The sequence below is a fragment of the Perca fluviatilis genome, chromosome 18, assembly GCF_010015445.1.
Source record: "Perca fluviatilis chromosome 18, GENO_Pfluv_1.0, whole genome shotgun sequence".
In the NCBI taxonomy this organism is placed as follows: Eukaryota; Metazoa; Chordata; class Actinopteri; order Perciformes; family Percidae; genus Perca; species Perca fluviatilis.
The window spans coordinates 9,149,370-9,167,348 of NC_053129.1; the positions used below are offsets into that span (position 1 = coordinate 9,149,370).

The 17,979-nt window shown below is 44.7% G+C and overlaps 1 protein-coding gene across 4 annotated transcripts in view; it reads right to left on the bottom strand.

Moving 5' to 3' along the window:
* Positions 1 to 5,654: 5,654 nt before the first annotated feature.
* Positions 5,655 to 17,979, bottom strand: part of disp1 (dispatched homolog 1 (Drosophila)) — a 133,180-nt gene continuing 120,855 nt past the window's right edge. For all 4 annotated transcript variants that reach the window (XM_039781916.1, XM_039781915.1, XM_039781917.1 and 1 more), the window contains 6 exons: positions 17,245 to 17,372; positions 14,496 to 14,590; positions 13,618 to 13,715; positions 11,088 to 12,677; positions 9,029 to 9,292; positions 5,655 to 7,514 (listed from right to left, as the gene is read on the bottom strand). In XM_039781916.1, coding sequence (XP_039637850.1) covers positions 5,724 to 7,514; positions 9,029 to 9,292; positions 11,088 to 12,677; positions 13,618 to 13,715; positions 14,496 to 14,590; positions 17,245 to 17,372 — 3,966 coding nt within the window. In that variant the 3' untranslated portion in view covers positions 5,655 to 5,723. The remainder of the gene's footprint in view (positions 7,515 to 9,028; positions 9,293 to 11,087; positions 12,678 to 13,617; positions 13,716 to 14,495; positions 14,591 to 17,244; positions 17,373 to 17,979) is intronic.

Below are 17,979 nucleotides of genomic sequence, written 5' to 3' on the forward strand. Positions count from 1 at the left end.
GGAGTTGTGACGCTGCAAAAAAATGTATCCACTGATTTACAGACGTATTTTCAGTCAAAAAAGTACATGGGGGGAAAAAAGTATTTTTGGCTCCATGGCAACACGTGATGGACACACAAGTTGTAATTCCACTGTTTGGCCGCTATGTCAAATTGGCTCAAAGTTCGGCGCACTTCCTGGGGGGCCTTTCAGGACTTCCGTACGGTTGTGATGTCACAACCGTAGACTGTATAAAAAGAACTATACTATGAATAGGTAGGAAGTGCTGCTAAAGTGCCGCTGAAGTCATTACCCGGCAGAAATGGCGGTGCAGAGACGCCAAGAGTGCAGATGAGGAAGGAGGGGGCATTAAAGAGACAGGCGCTTAAAACGGAGCGTTTCAGACAGAGCTAGACAAAGCTTTCCCCTTTTTTAACAGATCAATTACTATTATTAGGCTACTAATTTACATTCCATATACGTTGTTTAAGTAACTACTATTTATTGACGTATCAGTTATAATTTGGACTTGCCTTGATGTCTTTCTATTAGTTCCGGGGCTCCATAAAAAGTTTTTTTTTTTTAAAAGATCGATGAAAAAAATGATCTGCTCCTCTATTGAACAAACGAGATGAAAGAAAAGATCTTCTATAAATCTGGGGGCGGCCCGGCAGCTCCACCAAAATGTGATTTGAAGAGTGGAAGCAAATGTTTGCCTTGTAAACCAGCTCTCCAGCTCTGCGGCCTCTTCACAGTTATTTCAGGCCTGCAGAATATACTTAGAACAGACACACATGCTTCGGAGATTCTCCCTCGCAGGGAAACGTAATAAACCGTGCCGCATGGCCATGGCTAATATTTGACCTCCGTTTAATCAAATATAATTACAGGGATGCTCACGCAAGCCAGAGGAGGGATCCTCTGAGGGGAAGTGGTCTCATCTTCACTGCAGTGATTGAGAGGAGGAGGAGGAGGAGAATTAAGACAGCCATTGGGGGTGGGGATCTGAGACTGAGGGGAACACAAACTGATCTCTATGAGCCAAAATTAGATCGCTCCTTCAGCATCAAGCGAGCCCAGTGCGGGTGGTTTGCTTACGTAATATGTTTCATAGGGCTTGTTTGTTTGTGGAAGTTTGTTCTGGGGTTAAGGGGCGTGACGATGATGAGAGGAGAGAACCGGCCAAACACATAGCGGTACTTTTCCTCTGACACCACCAGCAGCAGCAGCAGCAGCAGCCTGCCTGCCTGCCCTGGGGGGGAAATGTTCTCAAGCTTAGAGCAGCATTTGTTCATCATCCGTTCCATTTTCCAGCTTTTTTTGTTTTTTCGAGCCAAGCTTGTGGTGGAAAAGTAGCGTTTCACATCGAACACTAATGCAATGTGATGACAGAAGTGCCACACTCTGCAACCACAATGGAAAAAAGTGTCTGGGACGCAAAATAATAAAACACTCCATTTGAGATGTCAATTGTTGGAAGATAGTGAGAAGACGATTGGCTGCGAGATTCCACATCAAAAGAAATGCAGTGAAATGTGGGATCTCTGGAGTGTAGCCCAACTGCTCCAATGGATTTTCATCCAAAGAGTGAAAAAAATAAATAAATAAATAAAAAAAAAAAAGACTATTGGCGAGGCAAAAAGAGCTCTTTAACTAACTGGAGTTAGCCCACTGTGGAACTTACAGTTAACTCGCGGAGACCACGTTCCACACACCGTCAGGCAAGACAGGGGGGGCAGGAAGACGGTCGGAGAGGACGACCGCCTCTTTCCCCAACTGACCTGTGAGGAAACAGGTGTCTCCTGCACCTGGCTGGAATTTATTTAGAAGGAGAGAAAGACAGAGGGAGGTCAGAGGGTTCTTAGAAGAAAAGAGGGATGAAAAAGCAGAGGGATATTATGTCTACATCTGTCACCTGTTTTTGATAGGAGGACAGTGGTGGAATGTAACTAAGTACATTTACTCAAGTACTTAAGAACACATTTTCATTCCATGCAACTTTCTATTTCTACATTTCAGAGAGACATATTCTACTCCGCTACATTATTCTGACAGCTTTAGTTACTAGTTACTTTACAAATTAAGATTTTTGCACACAAAACACCTGTAGTTTATAAAATATGATGTTTCATTATAAATTAAACTAACCAACAATATATGGTACAAGTCCAGCTAAATGATTGGCCGATTAAACGCTTAGTTGATTGACAGAACAGTTTTGATTGTTTCCAGTTTCTAAAATGTGAGGATTTTTCTGCATTGAGTACTTTTACTGTTATTACTTTATGTGAAACTTTGATACTTTTACTTAAGTAACATTTTCAATGCAGGATTTTTCCTTGTAACAGAGTATTTTTACAGTGCGGTATTACTTAAGGACCTCAATACTTCTTCCACCGCTGTAGACAGCTCAATAAGGGACCGTTTTGACTTTTGGAAAAATGTGGACTTCTATTGGCCACGCTCCTCAGTTGTGTTTGTGTGAAAAGAAAATGACTAGAAGCAGCCTGTGTCGAAGGGAATTTCTAAAAAAAAAGACTGGTTACACCCCGGGCCGCAAAAAAAAAGGAAACCCCAAAAAAGGGGGGGGGGTTCTCTTTTTTTTTTTTTTTTTTCCCCCCCCCTCCTTTTCCGCGCGCCCCCCCCCCCCCCCCCCGCGGGGGGGGGGGGGGGGAAGTCTCGAGGACCACACAGCATTCCGAGATGGGAGAAAAACGTGCTCTGGTGTATTGGCATTTCTTTAAACCAGTCACAATCGTCTTGGGTGGACAGAAAAATTGAAAAATAGACCTTTTTCACGGCAGACATGTTGACATGTCATAGTAGGAAAAGCACAGGTGCATTCAAACCCATTACTGATGGCTGCATTCCACTTAGGAGAGGCCTGGTGTTGTGCATGCTGACTCACTGAAATAGCTTACTGGGACACTTAATGGAACTGAGCCATCATTAAGGTTAATTTCAGCTGTGCTTTTCCTGCTATGACAAGTCAAAATGTCTGCTGTGAAAAAGGTCCATAGCCTCTGGAAGGAAGTTGTTTTGGTGGAACGCGTGTACGTTCAAAAGTTGTTTTAGTCGTGCAACAGAAAACTCCGATTGGACAGATAGTCTAGCTAGCTGTCTGGATTTACCCTGCAGAGATCCGAGGAGCAGTTAACCCTAGTCCTCACAAATCCACCGGAGTTTAGAACGCCAACACAAAGAAAGAGGAAGGGGACGGACATCCAGCGGAATTTCCTGCGGCACCTGAACAATCCCAGAAATGAAACGTCGTCGATCTAGACTACTGGCCACCTAATGAAAAGTGAATAACGCAAGTCCAGATATTCACTCTTATATTCCTTTTTTTGTCTCTACCAAATCGTGAGAGATCTTTCTCTTTCACTGCTAAATGCTGCGTGTTCCCCAGCTATATGATAACTTATTCGGTACTGGGTACGTAGCGTACAGTGCATTTATCAAAGCTCTTGAGCCATAAAAACGGCTCGCTGTGACCCAAAATGTTGCTGACAGCGATGAGAGCGAAGCAAAGCATCAGAGTCGCGGGCCCGAAAAACTAAAAGAACAAGCTGAAAGATGCTATAAAGCTGTGTATAGCTATGGGGAACTGCAGAGTTGAGAGCTAATTCTCGGTGGGTTCATCAAATCTACAAGACTCCTTTCTCATCCAAACGGTCATTTGGTCCACGGTTAGGAGTACAACATTTTGATTGCAGCCGCTTTAAAGCTGAACGTGAAAAACCTCTGTGCTCCTTTTAATGTTTTAGAGAAGGCTGTAAACAAACCACAGTCATAAACGGGCCCCGTTTCAAAAGACAAAACGGGCCGAGAAGTCAGCAGATTTTGGTCCAATGTTGCCCTGGAAATATTACAAGAGAAACTCAGTCAAAACATATATTTGTTAGACATGAAAACCATAGCTGATGGGAGCTGGGTTGCTTGCTCAGTGCGTTGTGCCAGAGTGCCGTCTCCCTGTAATTAAAGCAGTCTGCCTCAGCAGGCCCATTATAAGGTTTGAGCACTTCTTTCAGTTGATGTAATGCAGCACAACAAAAAGTGGATTTTTTTTTTTTTTTTAACCAATCCATTAACCCGGCTCAGAAAATGATTTTATGATTACGGTTTACATTTTTTTTTTTTTTTTTAATGCAATTCACAAACCCATTTCCAAACACTTCCTGAGTAGAAATGCTGTAGATGGACTTGTAGCTATGAGAAAATGAGAGCTGTACCACAACCGGTAATAAAACCGGAGTGTTATTCTGGTGTAAATCATATCTACGTGAGCATAAAGAAGAGACAGCCCGGCTCGGTTTAAATCCTGTCAGTGACCTCAGGCCAGATGGAACCGATAGCGCTGAAGGCGCCAGCAGTTATGAGACAATGAAACAGGTGTACGCTGTTATGATTAAAGATACACCCTCTCCTTTGAAACGCAGCCTCGTCTCATTTTATGGTCTAAGTGTGTGTGTGTGTGTGTGTGTGTGTGTGTGTGTGGTAGGGAGAGCAGACAATAGGAGACACCAGGACAAGGTGATAAAAAAAAGACATTTTAATCATACAGTACATCTTTTATCTGAGGCGTGTGGCGACTTGAACACAAGAGCACACAGAATTTAACACTAGCTCCCACAAATACAAAAAGTGTCAGGCGATGTTTTTTTTTGTTTTTTTTTTAATCAGCTTGAACTGTAAAATGTGGCACATTTGTGTTACGGTTGATGTGATTATATCCAACAACATATATTAATAATTACACACAATATCACAATATATACTATCTACTACTGTCTGTGCACATGTCGGTGCAAATGGCTGCTGCTGTATGAGTATATTTAACACTGTAGTTCGCTAAATTTCATGGAGGAGCCTTTGTGTGAAGATCATTCATTTCCCATAATGACATAGTGTGTGTTTCACTGTAAAACCTAGCACGTGAAGAGTAGGGGCGTCACGATTCTCCAAATCCACGATTCGATTCAATTTTAAGGTCACGATTCTTGCCGTAACGAGAGCCACTAGATAACAGAAGGCCACTTTGCAACAACCGTTTGAGTTTCTCAGGTGTTTACGAGGTGCAACTGAATGCACAAATAGTTTACCAAGGTGCACCTGAATACACCATGGAGTCCCGTCGGGAATTCACATGCTTTACCTTCGTTGGGAAGCACAAGGATTTTCCGGTTTGTAGTATCTTCGTTATTTCCGACTCCGTGGTGTCTGGAAAAGAGCAGCTGCGGACTACCGGTAAGCTAACGTTACCCTGTGTCTTTAGCGGCATGCTAACAGCCGGTAAGCTACGCTGTGCGTTGTAGTTTTTCTTCGGATGTGCGCAAATAGGCGGGGGTGGAGAGAGAAAACAATCCTGCGAGAATCTCCGATGCTGCTCTTGATTTTGAGAGTCGCCACCGAAAACTTGTTTCGATCCATTTTCCATTTAAAATAGAGCGAAACCGGGACACCCGTCGATTTCCCACAATGATATAGCTTTAACAATAGTGTGTGTTTCACTGTAACACCTAATGTGGCACGTGAAGACCTGGTGAGTACAAAAAGAAAGATGTAAACAGATGATAATGAGTGGGTCTGTGCTGTTTCATGAAACACATTGAGGCACTTGGGTCAGCAAACACATCACAAACCTTGTTTGATTGCACAGAGACATTGTATCTGTCTTTTTTTTTTTTTGGGACATTTGCTATTTGTTCTGGATTGAGTTTTCATTTAAAAATATCAATCTGTTATCAGCATAAGCTTTCAGAAGAGGGATTGGTGTGTATTGCAATAGGAGGCACGCTGGTTTCAGTTTTTGGCACGTTAAACTCTGAAGCCGAATTGCACTTCACTTTCAGCGCCCTGTTAAAACAGTAGAGTTTCTTTGGGGAGGCGGAGGACGCCCGCTGTCTTTTGGAGTTGCGCTTGCACTTTTTGGCGCTTTCCTCCCGTGTGACGGAAAGGCTTCGGAGCTGCTCCTGGTTGCCGGGGATTTTACAACAAGAGTCCGTGTGTGTTGCTGTACCTGTGGCTGTGGTGGATACGTGGTTCTCGCCGCTACAATGGCCACTGTCCCTTCTCTGCTGTCTTTCAGAACTGGTTGTGTGTGGTGAGCCCAGGGAGGGGGGGGGAGGGGGGGGGGGGCATTGAGTCTGAGCTTGTGTCGGGGCTGGGGGGCTGATATTCTGGCTACCGTCGGGGCCTGAGGGCCTCGTTTCGTGTCTGTGGTCCTCCTCGTGTCCTGCGGGCTCCGAGCCGGGAGCTGTGGCTCTCTGCTCTCTGGCTGAACCTGTGTGGACACAGTACTTCCTGAGATGGCAGCTGTGGACGAGGCCTTGCCTGGGCGCCGCTCCTCTCCCCTGGGAGCAGGGGTGGAAATGTGCGGGGGGACAGTGGACGTAGTGCATTCGGCACTCCATGTGTGTGTAGACTGGGTCCAGGTTCGTAGGTAACAGGGCTGCGCTTTGTTTACTCTGGGAGTTTCCTGAGAGTGGGAAGAGCTGTGGGGTGGGAGGGCAGGACGGGGAGTCCTGGGCAGGCTGAGCACAGGGGTGGGGGGCATACTGCTGAGGAGGAGGAGGAGGAGGAGGAGGAGGAGGGTCCCCGCATGTGCAGTTAGTGTTCTGAGAGTACTGGCACCGGGCTGCTGAGCTCAGCGTGGCTCCGGGGCCGTTCTCGGGGCCGGCTGGGCCAGCGTCAGCTTTGCTCTGGTAATGGATGTGTGAGTACGGGCCGCCGCGCTGCTGGGGAGGGATTCCGTTGTAAAGCTCCTCTCCGGCTTTATCTTCACTTTTCTGACTGGAGGCCAAGGGCTCCAGCTCGTAATGCTCCACCTCCCCGCCACGCCCGTCCAGCTGGTACTTCCCGAGGCCGGAGCCTTTCCCCTGGGCCGGGGGGCTCTTGGACGTGACCTCGGAGAACACCTGACACTGCAGCTTTTTGGGCAAGGGGATCTGGCCGCAGGTGCCCTGCGGCCCCAGGCAGCGACACATGCACTGGAAGAAGAAGGTGGCGAAGGCCCAGCTGATGCACATGATGAGCATCATGAACGTGCCCAGCTGGGTGTAGGCTAACACGGTGGAGGGCATCATCATGGCCCCGGCAACGAAGGTGGTCAGTGCCGCCATGGCGATGGCAGAGCCCATGCGGCTGAGGGAGAAAATCACCTTCCCCTCTCGGTCGGGCTCGGGGGCGAGCCGGTAGGCCACGCCGTAGTGGACGGCGAAGTCCACCGAGAGCCCCACGGCGACGGAGATGGTGACCGACTCCAGGACGTTCAGCTCCCAGCCCAGCAGCACCAGGGAGCCCACCGTCACGAAGATGGTGCCAGCGATGGACAGGATGGCGTACAGGCTGATGATGACGTTCCAAGTGGTCAGCAGCATGACGCTGAAGGCCACGGCCACCGACAGCGCCATGGCGACCAGCGTGCCGTCCGACAGGCTGTCCTGCAGGTCGTAGAACTCCAGGTTGCTGATGAACCAGCCGTGGCTGAGGCCTGCTGGCGCGTACCGCAGCTCCTCCTCGATCCAGGCGTCCACCTGCAACACAACCGCAACCGTTAATGTCCGGGGAATCAAAGCAGAAACTAAACTTATCCTGTTTTTGTGTGTGTGCTTTTTTTTTATTTTCAATTTAATCAAATAAAAAATACATAAACTTACAAAGACATAACTCCAGATCCCTTCCCTAACCCACCTACTTAAAAACTAAGGAAGACACTACTCAAAAGGAGTAGGAGATAAAAAATGTATAGACACAATATAGCTTGTCCTGATGACTAGGGGCATATCAATTCAAATTAGGTCTCCTATATTAGTCAGCAAGGTATTCATATAGGCCAAATAGGGCTGCCAAATCTCAAGAAAGAGGTTATCCCTATCGAGCAATAGGGAGATGGGAATCCGACTAACACGTGATGGCTATGGACTTCCTGGCACTTCACAGGGCTTTTTTAAATATAAGTGTATTCCTAAATGTGCACTAATGTTTGTAAAATCGCCTGACATGCAGATTAATGGATCTAGTGGGAAGGTAAATCCAGTGAACTTTGTCATAACATCACTTAAAGGGTAACTACCGTTTTTTTCAACCTGGAACCCATGTTTTTGTGTCTAAGTGACTGATGGGAAGAACAATCTTTGACATTGGGACAGTATCAAGCAAGATCGCTACAACAAGCTACAATGTAAGTTAATAGGGCAATTGTCCAGCTTGTATTTACCTTCACAAAAGTGCTCGTTTTGCCACGGACAGGCTCAGATTAATATTCTAAGTGTCTGACAACAGTATGGAAAGGATTTCTAAGGAGGTCGACCTTTCTGTTAAAGAGTAAGATCCTTTTTTCAAACATAAAAACATCCGCGAAATTGCGTTCGCTAAACCCACCAGACTCCATTTAAATAAACAGTAATTTAAGCATCGTAAAATACACTTCATTCAAAGTCGACAGGAACAAAATTAAACTATGAAAAGCTGTTTTGGGTCGTCTTTCAACTTTTCCAACCATCACAACTCTAGTTGTGGTTGAAATAAACATACAGTTTACTGATTTACATGTGAAAATATGTTGGCTCTATACACGCTAAAAGTATTGCTTTTTTAAATGGAGTCTGGTGGGTTTAGCGGTAGCGGCTTCAGAGGTTTTAAAGGTCTATCTCTGTCGTGATCCTTTCCATAATGTTGTCAGACACTTAGAATATCAATCTGAATCTGTCAGCGGCAAAACAAGCACTTTTGTGAAGGTAAATACAAGCTGGACAATTGCCCTGTTAACTTACATTCTAGCTTGTTTTGCCGCTGCCGACTGCAGCGATCTCGCTTAATACTGGACCAATGTCAAACAATGTTGTTCCCATCAGTCACTTAGACACAAAAACATAGGAAAATATGGTCCAGGTTGAAAAAAACGGTGGTTACCATTTTAAGCCATGCCAGAATGTCTTGTACATGGACATACAACAAAATGGAGGATATAATACAATGATATACATCCAATCTAAATTATATGTAGAATAGTGGCAAAAAAGGCTATAAACACTGAGTTAGTACAAACCTCGCGGTAGAACTGGAACATCTTGTCGTAGGCCAGGGTGAAGAGGTAGGTGCTCTTGAACTCTAACACTATGGCTCTGATGGTGTCGTTGATGTCGAAGCGCGGGCCGGGCGTCTTGCTGTCCAGATGGTAGTTGGTGCTCCGATCCAGCTCCATGATGGCTCTCTTGATGCACAGCTCAAAGACTTCCTGCTTGTAGGGGAAGGTGGACTGACTGCAACAGGGGTAGACCGACGCCTCCTCACAGTCCTGGTTCTCCATCCACTGAGCAAAAGAAGTGGCAGGTTAAAGTTCGTTATGTCCAGTGACACTTAAACCCTCCTGTTGTCCTCGGGTCAAAATTTGACCCATTTTTCAAAAAGTCAGAAATTTGGGTTTCTATTGACCAAGTTGTCCAAAAAATAAGATGGATGGTTCCATGCAATGCTCTTCACAAGTAAAATAAATGATCAGTTCATTATTTTCATTGAATTTGGGTGTTTTATTCAATTTTATAGAATATTTTAAGAATTTCTTTTTTATAAAAGAACATTGAAAAAAGTGACAAAAATGTTGGAAAGAGCTTCAAAAACTTGGGGGAAAAAAACAACAACAAAAACATCGGGAAAAGCGACAAAAGTGTAAAAAAAAAAACATTCAGTGACACTTGGTTGGTTAGTTGGTTGTGAATCTTCGATTACGATTATCCTGTCAACGATTCAAATCGATTCTATATCACGATGCGTCCCCTCCTCAGTATTATTCAAGCAGTCAAATATATATGAACTCCCCTATGCATTTTTCCAGTGTCAACCATGTGTCCCTATGATAAATGGTCATTTATCTAATGTTCTGTGCCAAATATTGAAATAAATCAATCAATTTTGAGTATTTTTACATTATAATCACGGTCTGTTCTCTTCCTGTGGAACGGTTTCAACGGTTTGATGACTCATCCTGCACTCGGGGGCGTTTACTAATTTTATGTCCATGAATTTCTTTTTTTCAAGATATTTCTTATCCGATTACTCGATTAACTGATGGAATGATCGCTAGAATACTGGATTACTAAAACAACCGATAGCTGCAGCCCTAGTACAGGGTTTTCCCTGCCATCAGAAAGTTTAGGTGCAGCACCCGAGCGGTTTTGGGCAGCACCTAATCATGAATGAATGTAACTAGACTTTTCTCAGATGTAATGACTGTAGCTGGACTTTTTCTAAGAGTTTTGTCTTTAAGCATTTGGAGTGTTATTTACTATCTGCCCTAGCTTTGTCAACGTTTTAGACAGAGATATGGTTATAATAACGGTCTACAGCAATGTGAAAAAGAGACGCAAAACTACCAAAAAGGGACACAAACCGACTACAAAGAGACGCAAAAACCCAGAGACTCAAAATCTATGGGGAAATTGTTTTTTTTTTTTTTATTGAAAAACGTAACATTTTCTTGAGGAAGGAAGCCTAAACCCCTTTGGCCAAATACATGCACCTAAGTCTTCCACAAAGCAAGGGGAAACACTGTAGTACAGTACAGGCCAAAAGTTTCATTCAAATGTGTTTCCTTTTATTTTCATGACTATTTACATTGTAGATTCTCACTGAAGGCATCAAAACTATGAATGAACACATATGGAATTATGTACTTAACAAAAAAGTGTGAAATAACTGAAAACATGTATTATATTTTAGATTCTTCAAAGTAGCCACCCTTTGCTTTTGTTTATTAATAAGGGAAAAAATTCCACTAATTAACCCTGACAAAGCACACCTGTGAAGTGAAAACCATTTCAGGTGACTACCTCATGAAGCTCATTGAGAGAACACCAAGGGTTTGCAGAGTTATCAAAAAAAGCAAAGGGTGGCTACTTTGAAGAATCTAAAATATAAGACATGCTTTCAGTTATTTCACACTTTTTTGTTAAGTACATAATTCCATATGTGTTCATTCATAGTTTTGATGCCTTCAGTGAGAATCTACAATGTAAATAGTCATGAAAATAAAAAAACCCATTGAATGAGAAGGGGTGTCCAAACTTTTGGCCTGTACTGTATATACATAGCACACATGCAGCGCTGACCTGTTTGAATGTCTCGATGAAGCAGCTGGTGAAGTCCTGCTCCTCGGACTGAAAGACGAAGCTCTGATTCCTCAGCTTCTGGCAGAAGCTCAGGATCCACAGCTGGGACGCCGGGCTGGCGATGTTGAAGCTGCTATCCAGCGTCAGCTTGCCCTTGTTTTTGGGGTTCAGGGGGTCGCCGTTATCCACGGGTGTCACGCCCCAGATGATGGTGATGGGCATGTGGAGCTCCTCGCCGTGGTGCACCCGCTCGAACATGAACAACTTCTTGTACTCGGCGTCGTAGCGCTCGAACGGGTGCGAGGACCGGAACACCTGGAACTCGGCCAGCTCCAGAGACGGCAGCTTCATCTTGGGATTGACGCAGACCACGTAGGCCCCGCCCACCGTGATGGCCAGGAACCAGAAGAGCCAGAGGTAGCGCAGCTTGATGACGACGCAGGGCAGCACCTTCTCGAAGAAGATGCGCGACGCCTCGGAGACGGCGAACAGGCATTTGTCGGCCCTCTGGCAAAGTCCTGCCCAGAACGTCTGGGTGCAGAAACCTTGTTGCGGGTGCGCGGGCTTGGCGCAGGGGAACAAGTTCGGCAGGTAGCGTTCGTGCAGCACCACCACAGCTGGGAGCCACGTCACCATGAGAATGTAGTTCACCAGTATGGCGGTGCCGGCGTAGACGCCGAAGCAGCGGATGGCGGTGATGTTGCTGACGTAGTTGGCGTAAAACGCGGCGGCCGTGGTGAAGCTGGTGACGAACATGGACAGGGCGGCGTGCTGCAGCGTCACACCCACCGTCTCCGACAGCTCGGCGTGCGGCTTGTCGAACTTGGTGTAGTTCCACACGTCGCAGAGCACGAAGGCGTCGTCGGCGCCGATGCCCACCAGGATGATGAGTGCCGTGAGGTTCATGAAGGGGAAGAACTCAAAGTTGAAGACCATCCGGTACAGGAAGTAGGACACGATCAGGGAGCTGATGATGGCGATGATGGTCATGAGGGTGATGAAAACGGAGCGCGTGTACACGCACATGACCAGCAGGACGATCACTATGGCGATGGCGGGATAGACCGTGTCCGTGAGGAGGTAGTCCTGAAAGAGGTCGTGTTTGATGCCAAACTCGATCCCCGACACCGTGGTGATACCGTCCGACGAGTTCCAGTTCTCAAAGTTGTCGATGTAGATGTTCATCATGGACTCGCCTTTCTCCGTGGGCGAGAAGAGCATGCTGGATCGGAGCACGGGCGGAGGAAGCTCCAGGCTCTTGGGACTCAGGAAGTCTTTGTCCACCAGGAAGTGAAGGATTTGGTAGACGGCATTGTACTTGGTGCACTTCCGCGGCACGCCGGCGCACTTGAGCTGGTCTTTCCGCCGCAGCGTCATGTCCCAGCAGTCGTGCGCCAGCGTGCCGTTGTGGTAGTACTTGGCGCACGAGCGCAGGATCTTGAGCGTGTGCGACACGTCGCGCTCCGTGATCTTCTGGCAGGACGAGCGATTGGTGAGGACGGCGATGTAGTTCCCGAGAGTCCAGCTGGGGCAACAGGAGGCGTCGTTGGTGCGCTGGCAGAGGCTCCAGTAGTCCCGATGGGAACGTACCTGGGAACAGAGACGGAGAATAAGATTCACCATTCCGTTTCTTGTCATTCTGGAAAACATGGGAATATGTAAAGCACGACGCAATGGAAATTACGAGCATGGGTCCTTTAAAAACACAGATCTTTGAATACAGTACAGAAAAATAAATAAACAATTTCCAACATTTGTCCGTACGAACAGGGTGCGATTTTCCGGTGGGATGCGTGGGATCTCCCACTTTCTGGTCTACATATCCCTGCCTCTGCTGAATAATTTGTATCCCCAGTGGGGACTAAATGTATCCTCCCCCCCCTCAAAATGATCAATGCTACTTCACCAATAGACCATAGGCTATTATATAGCTATAATAGAAGTATTTTAAACTAAGTAAAGCGCTGTAACGTGAACACATGTTGCCACAGAACGATAAAATCAGAGCGGCGGTTGCTGGTTGTATTTAGCCGCTACAGAGCTCCGGGACGCCGGCTACCAGAGGCGGTTGTTTAGCCGCCAATAGGTGACTGCGAGCCGGCTACAGGCACCGCCAGACTGACGGTCCTCTCAGGGGCCGTGGTAGTGGAGTTTAGCCAGAAAAGGTATGCGTCATGCGGCGACAACAGCGGCAACAGTTAAGTTTAGGCACCAAACAACTAGTTAAGTTTAGGAAAAAGATCGTGGTTAAAACACTCCCGAGGAACGAAAGTTTCCTGGGTGAAAGTATTTAGTTTTTGCTGCGAAGTGAACTTGGCTCTCCGGCTTGAAAGCGCTGCTATTTCATTTGGATTTTTTGCCAATGGACATTGAGGGGCATAAATAAGTATTTTCGCATGGCTGTCCAAGTGGCACTATATCTAAACCAATATGGTATTGGAAGGGGAATTTAATTCTTGCATGTTCTGTTTTGTTGTGCATGATAACCCCCATTCCCTGTCTTGAGGATTGTGCCGTTCTTTATACAGACCTTTGTGTTGTCCAGATTGCACATGGATTTGATGGCCTGAATACTCCACAGGTTCTTCCCATCAGCTGATGTGAACACCAGTCTAGAATAACTGTCACCTGCAATGAAAAGGGGTTTACTACAAGGTTCTTTATTTGTCACGTGCACAACCATAACGCACAACATAAGGCCTCAGGCACCTGTGACTATGCTCAATACATAACTAAAGGAAAAAGAAAAACACACAAGTAAAAGCAAAGTCTGAATCTAAGACAAAAGAAAAAAATATTGCAAATTAAGATAAAGGGTTAAAGTATAAACGAATAAAATATGAATGAAGTAATATAGATGTGTGCAGACAGTAATGCAAAGGAATAATAATTTAAAAGGAATGTAGTTATTTTAATTTTCTTTCACAAATCAATGCTATTGGTCACCCTTTATGTCTGTCTGTGGGTTTTACAAATATTTAAACAGAGACATGGCGATTTCGTCTGACCGAGGTAAATAGCTCAATACAAGAATTTCAAATTTGCCTTAGTAAATATGTGCGTGTATATATTTGTAAAGTATATCAAGATGAAATTTATTAATACATGTTAGGAAATATAAGGAAGATAAGTCTACCATCTGACTAACAAAGATATTGAGGCTGAAAATAAAAGCTCTTCCTAATGCAAAAGCGATGCAGCTATACCTGAGCCTATTTGGGTACTTTTAATTTGAATTCCACTCAAAATAAATCCCCATTAAAAGAGTAAATAGTATGATCTACATATTTCTCATCATACCAGTGTTTATCATTTATAATGTGTTGTACTGAGGCGAGAGAGCCTTTTGGTAGTCTTCGTCATCTGGTCTAAATTAAATTGGTGTCATTTCTGCATTCCCAATCTTACCTGGCACATCACAGAAGAACTCTTTACTGAAGTCCCACTCTGCTTGCCGTTTGTCTCGATCAAAGTGGTCCTCGGGCCACCTGGGCTCTTGGTGACTACAAACAAATTTAAAAAAAGATTAGCAGCGTCTACATTACTTAGATGTATGTTTAACTCAATCAGCCGATATGGAAACTTTGGGGAAAAAAACAACATGGCAATTCATTTCAAGACCAAAGTCTTCAGTTAACGGGCAGACTCAAATCACGGAGCAGATATCTGTTACCAAGAGTCTGAGAGCGCTTCTCAATGATTTTGATGAGCTGACGATTAAAGCATTTGGCTGCAAATCTGAAGTCTTGTACTGGGTTTATTTTGTTCTTTGAGGTTTACAGCAATTTGGTTGCAAGATAGGGGGGTGTTGCTGTGTTAACAGAGTTGTTGCTGTGTCCGACGCTGCAAAGTACAGCGTGATGCAAAGTGAAGGAAGCAGATTTGATGCGCAGTAATGAAATTTGTATTTGTATTTATTATAAGGATCCCCATTAGCTGACGCCTAGACGACCAGCTAGTCTTCCTGGGGTCCAAAACAACATTTAATCAGACAATATTAAAACATTTCATGACATATACAGAAAAAAAAGAAAGAAAAGAAATACAACAATATCTGCTCACAGAACTGAATAACAAAAAAGACAAAAAAAAATCTTACACAAAAAGTCTTTTGTGTATATGTATGTTTTGTGTGTGTTTATTAGGGCTGGTCAATATATCGATATTATATCGATATATGAGACTAGATATTGTCTTAGATTTTGGATATGGTAATATTACACAAGTGTTGTCTTTTCCATTACAGGAAAGTGATGTCATTTTCTGAATTTACCAGACTGTTCATGCAATTCTATTATTTGCCTTTAACCACTTTTTCTTTGTATCCACATAATTGATGATTATTTACTTGAAATCTCATTGTGAAAATATTTTGTGAAAGCACAAATTGTCAACCCTACAATATCGCCATTGATGCGTTTGGTCAAGAATTTGGTGATATTTGATTTTCTCCATATCGCCGAGCCGTGCTGTTTAGGAGTTCTGTTGCAAGAACGATTGTGACAGATTGCAACAATGTTTTTCTGAGTAGTGCAGCGCCTACATACCAGCAGGCGAATGAGGATTATGGCTCAGACAGGCCTTCTTTCCGTGTGTATGTGGGTTTTTTATTTTTTTTTTCGGGGCCCGACCTCTGCTAGAAACAGGAAGGCAGAGTAATCAGGTGGCTGTCAGAGAGAGACGGAGGGGTTGACAGACGGAGGGGATGAGGCAGGGAAGCTTGCTGACAGCAGCAGAGGCCTCTCGTACGCACATAAGTACACAATTACATCTGCAGACAGACGGGTGGAGCGAGACAGAAAGGAAGACAAAGGCAGCCACAGACTCAGCAGGAGACGGAGAGGAAGATCCAGACTGCAGCTCAAAGGACCCATTTTCTAATCAGCAGAATGGAGCTGCAGGTTTTCTTAACCACATGGATAAAGGATACAAAATCTGAGTCAGGGGGGTGTGACCTCACGGCAACGACAACGTCATTCATCAGAGACAACGGTCATGATTTAGATGTCAATGTGAGACAAACCAGCCACTTAAAGTTAGTTTGGGGCTGCCTACATTCAGGCTAAACAAAGGCAAATACAGCCAAAATATGTTGGCATCAGCACTGGTTCTGCTAACATTGATAGAAGCTGGAAAAACTAATCCGATATGAGCAGTGATTTGGCCTGAAGAGTGCACAGTCACAAAGACAGACAGCAGACAGAGAGACAGACAGTCACAGAGACCGACAGCAGACAGAGCGACAGACAGAAACAGACAGACAGCAGACAGACAGAAACAGAGACAAACAGCAGACAGACAGTCACAGAGACCGACAGCAGACAGAGAGACAGACAGAAACAGAGCCAGAGACAGTAAGAGAGACAGAAACAGAGACAGACAGACAGTCACAGAGACAGACAGGAACAGAGATAGACAGCAGACGGAGAGACAGACAGAAACATGCAAAGACGGGCTCTTGATTAGTGGACAGCCTCTCACTGACAGAACACAGCAGATCCCCCTGTGGATGGACAGATCTCTACTATGCTCCCCTTTTCTTTCAAGAGGGGATTCAGACTTTTCAGCATGTCTGTCAACAGTATCCTTCAACTTTTTCAGGCTAAATTACATGGTATCAGATGGGTGCATAGACTTGCATACTTGCCAATACTGATACCAGCATTTTAGGCGGTATCGGAGGCTTTTCTGATACTGGTACCACTATCGGAACAACTCTAGTTTTGTGCCAGGGAAACAAAGAAATCTTTAGAATAAAGAAGAACTGAACTGTTTTAAAGTCATTCAGCCCTTCATTATGCCATCTTTGAATGTGCACGAATGTAATCATACAAACAACCTTTAATATAACCTCCTGTCAAATGAAAAAGATTTTTTTTAAAGCCTTTTATCACAACATTTAGCCAACGCAAAATGAATGCAGATCATACATCTGCCACTGCAATCAGTGAATGTCATCTTATTTGCCGATAGGCGATTGCGGTCAACAAGTCAAATATCAACCGATACTCGGTGCATCCCTACTGGAAATTGAATTTCATAATTCTGTACTTTCCTAAACTGTCAAACAGCTTCTTGGTTTAAAAAAAAAAAAAAGAGAAGGAAAGTGTGCCAATTTCGCATGTGTGGATAGTGTAAGAAATGTGTGAGAAGTTACTTTTTGGCCTGCTCATCAGCGTATTTGAAGGGGTAGTTGGCCAGTGTGGCTTTGTAGCCGGTGTTCTTCACCATGTTGTTCCATGTGACCAGTCGCTGCCCAATGGCTGTCCCCCGTGGCTCAAACCCCTTTTGGGAAGAAAGAAAAGCAGCGATGAGCAAAACAAGTTTAGATAATGGAAGCAAGTTACAGTCTACACAGTACTGATGCAAAGTGATGGTATAAACGATGCAAGTTGGCCATTTTAGTCACCATACAGTAGCTATCCATTCAACTTGAAACATACATGCTTACTCATAGCAGAGGACATTTTAAAAATCCCTTTGCAACATAGCACTGTTATGAGCTAATGGAGGCGTACCAGGAAGGCTGTCACATATCTACAACTGGATCACTTTCAAAGTGAGCTGGGCTGTCAACATTACTCCCAAGTTCAACACATAAACAGAACCACGCCTACTCAGTATTCAAGGAAAGCCAGATTGAACTGATACTAGGGCTGCACAATAACACGCAATTTTATTAAAAATCGCAATATGGAACAGTGCAATATCAATAAATATTTGTTAAAGACATCACCCTATTTTAACGATTTAATCGCACGGCATTAAGCGCCTGGCGCAGGTGCGTTTAGGGTATGTCCAAATCCACTTTTGCTAGTTTGACGGCGGAAAGAAGGGTCTGTGCGCCGGTCGCATGGCTCAAAAGGGTTGTACATAGTGTCTTCATTAATTC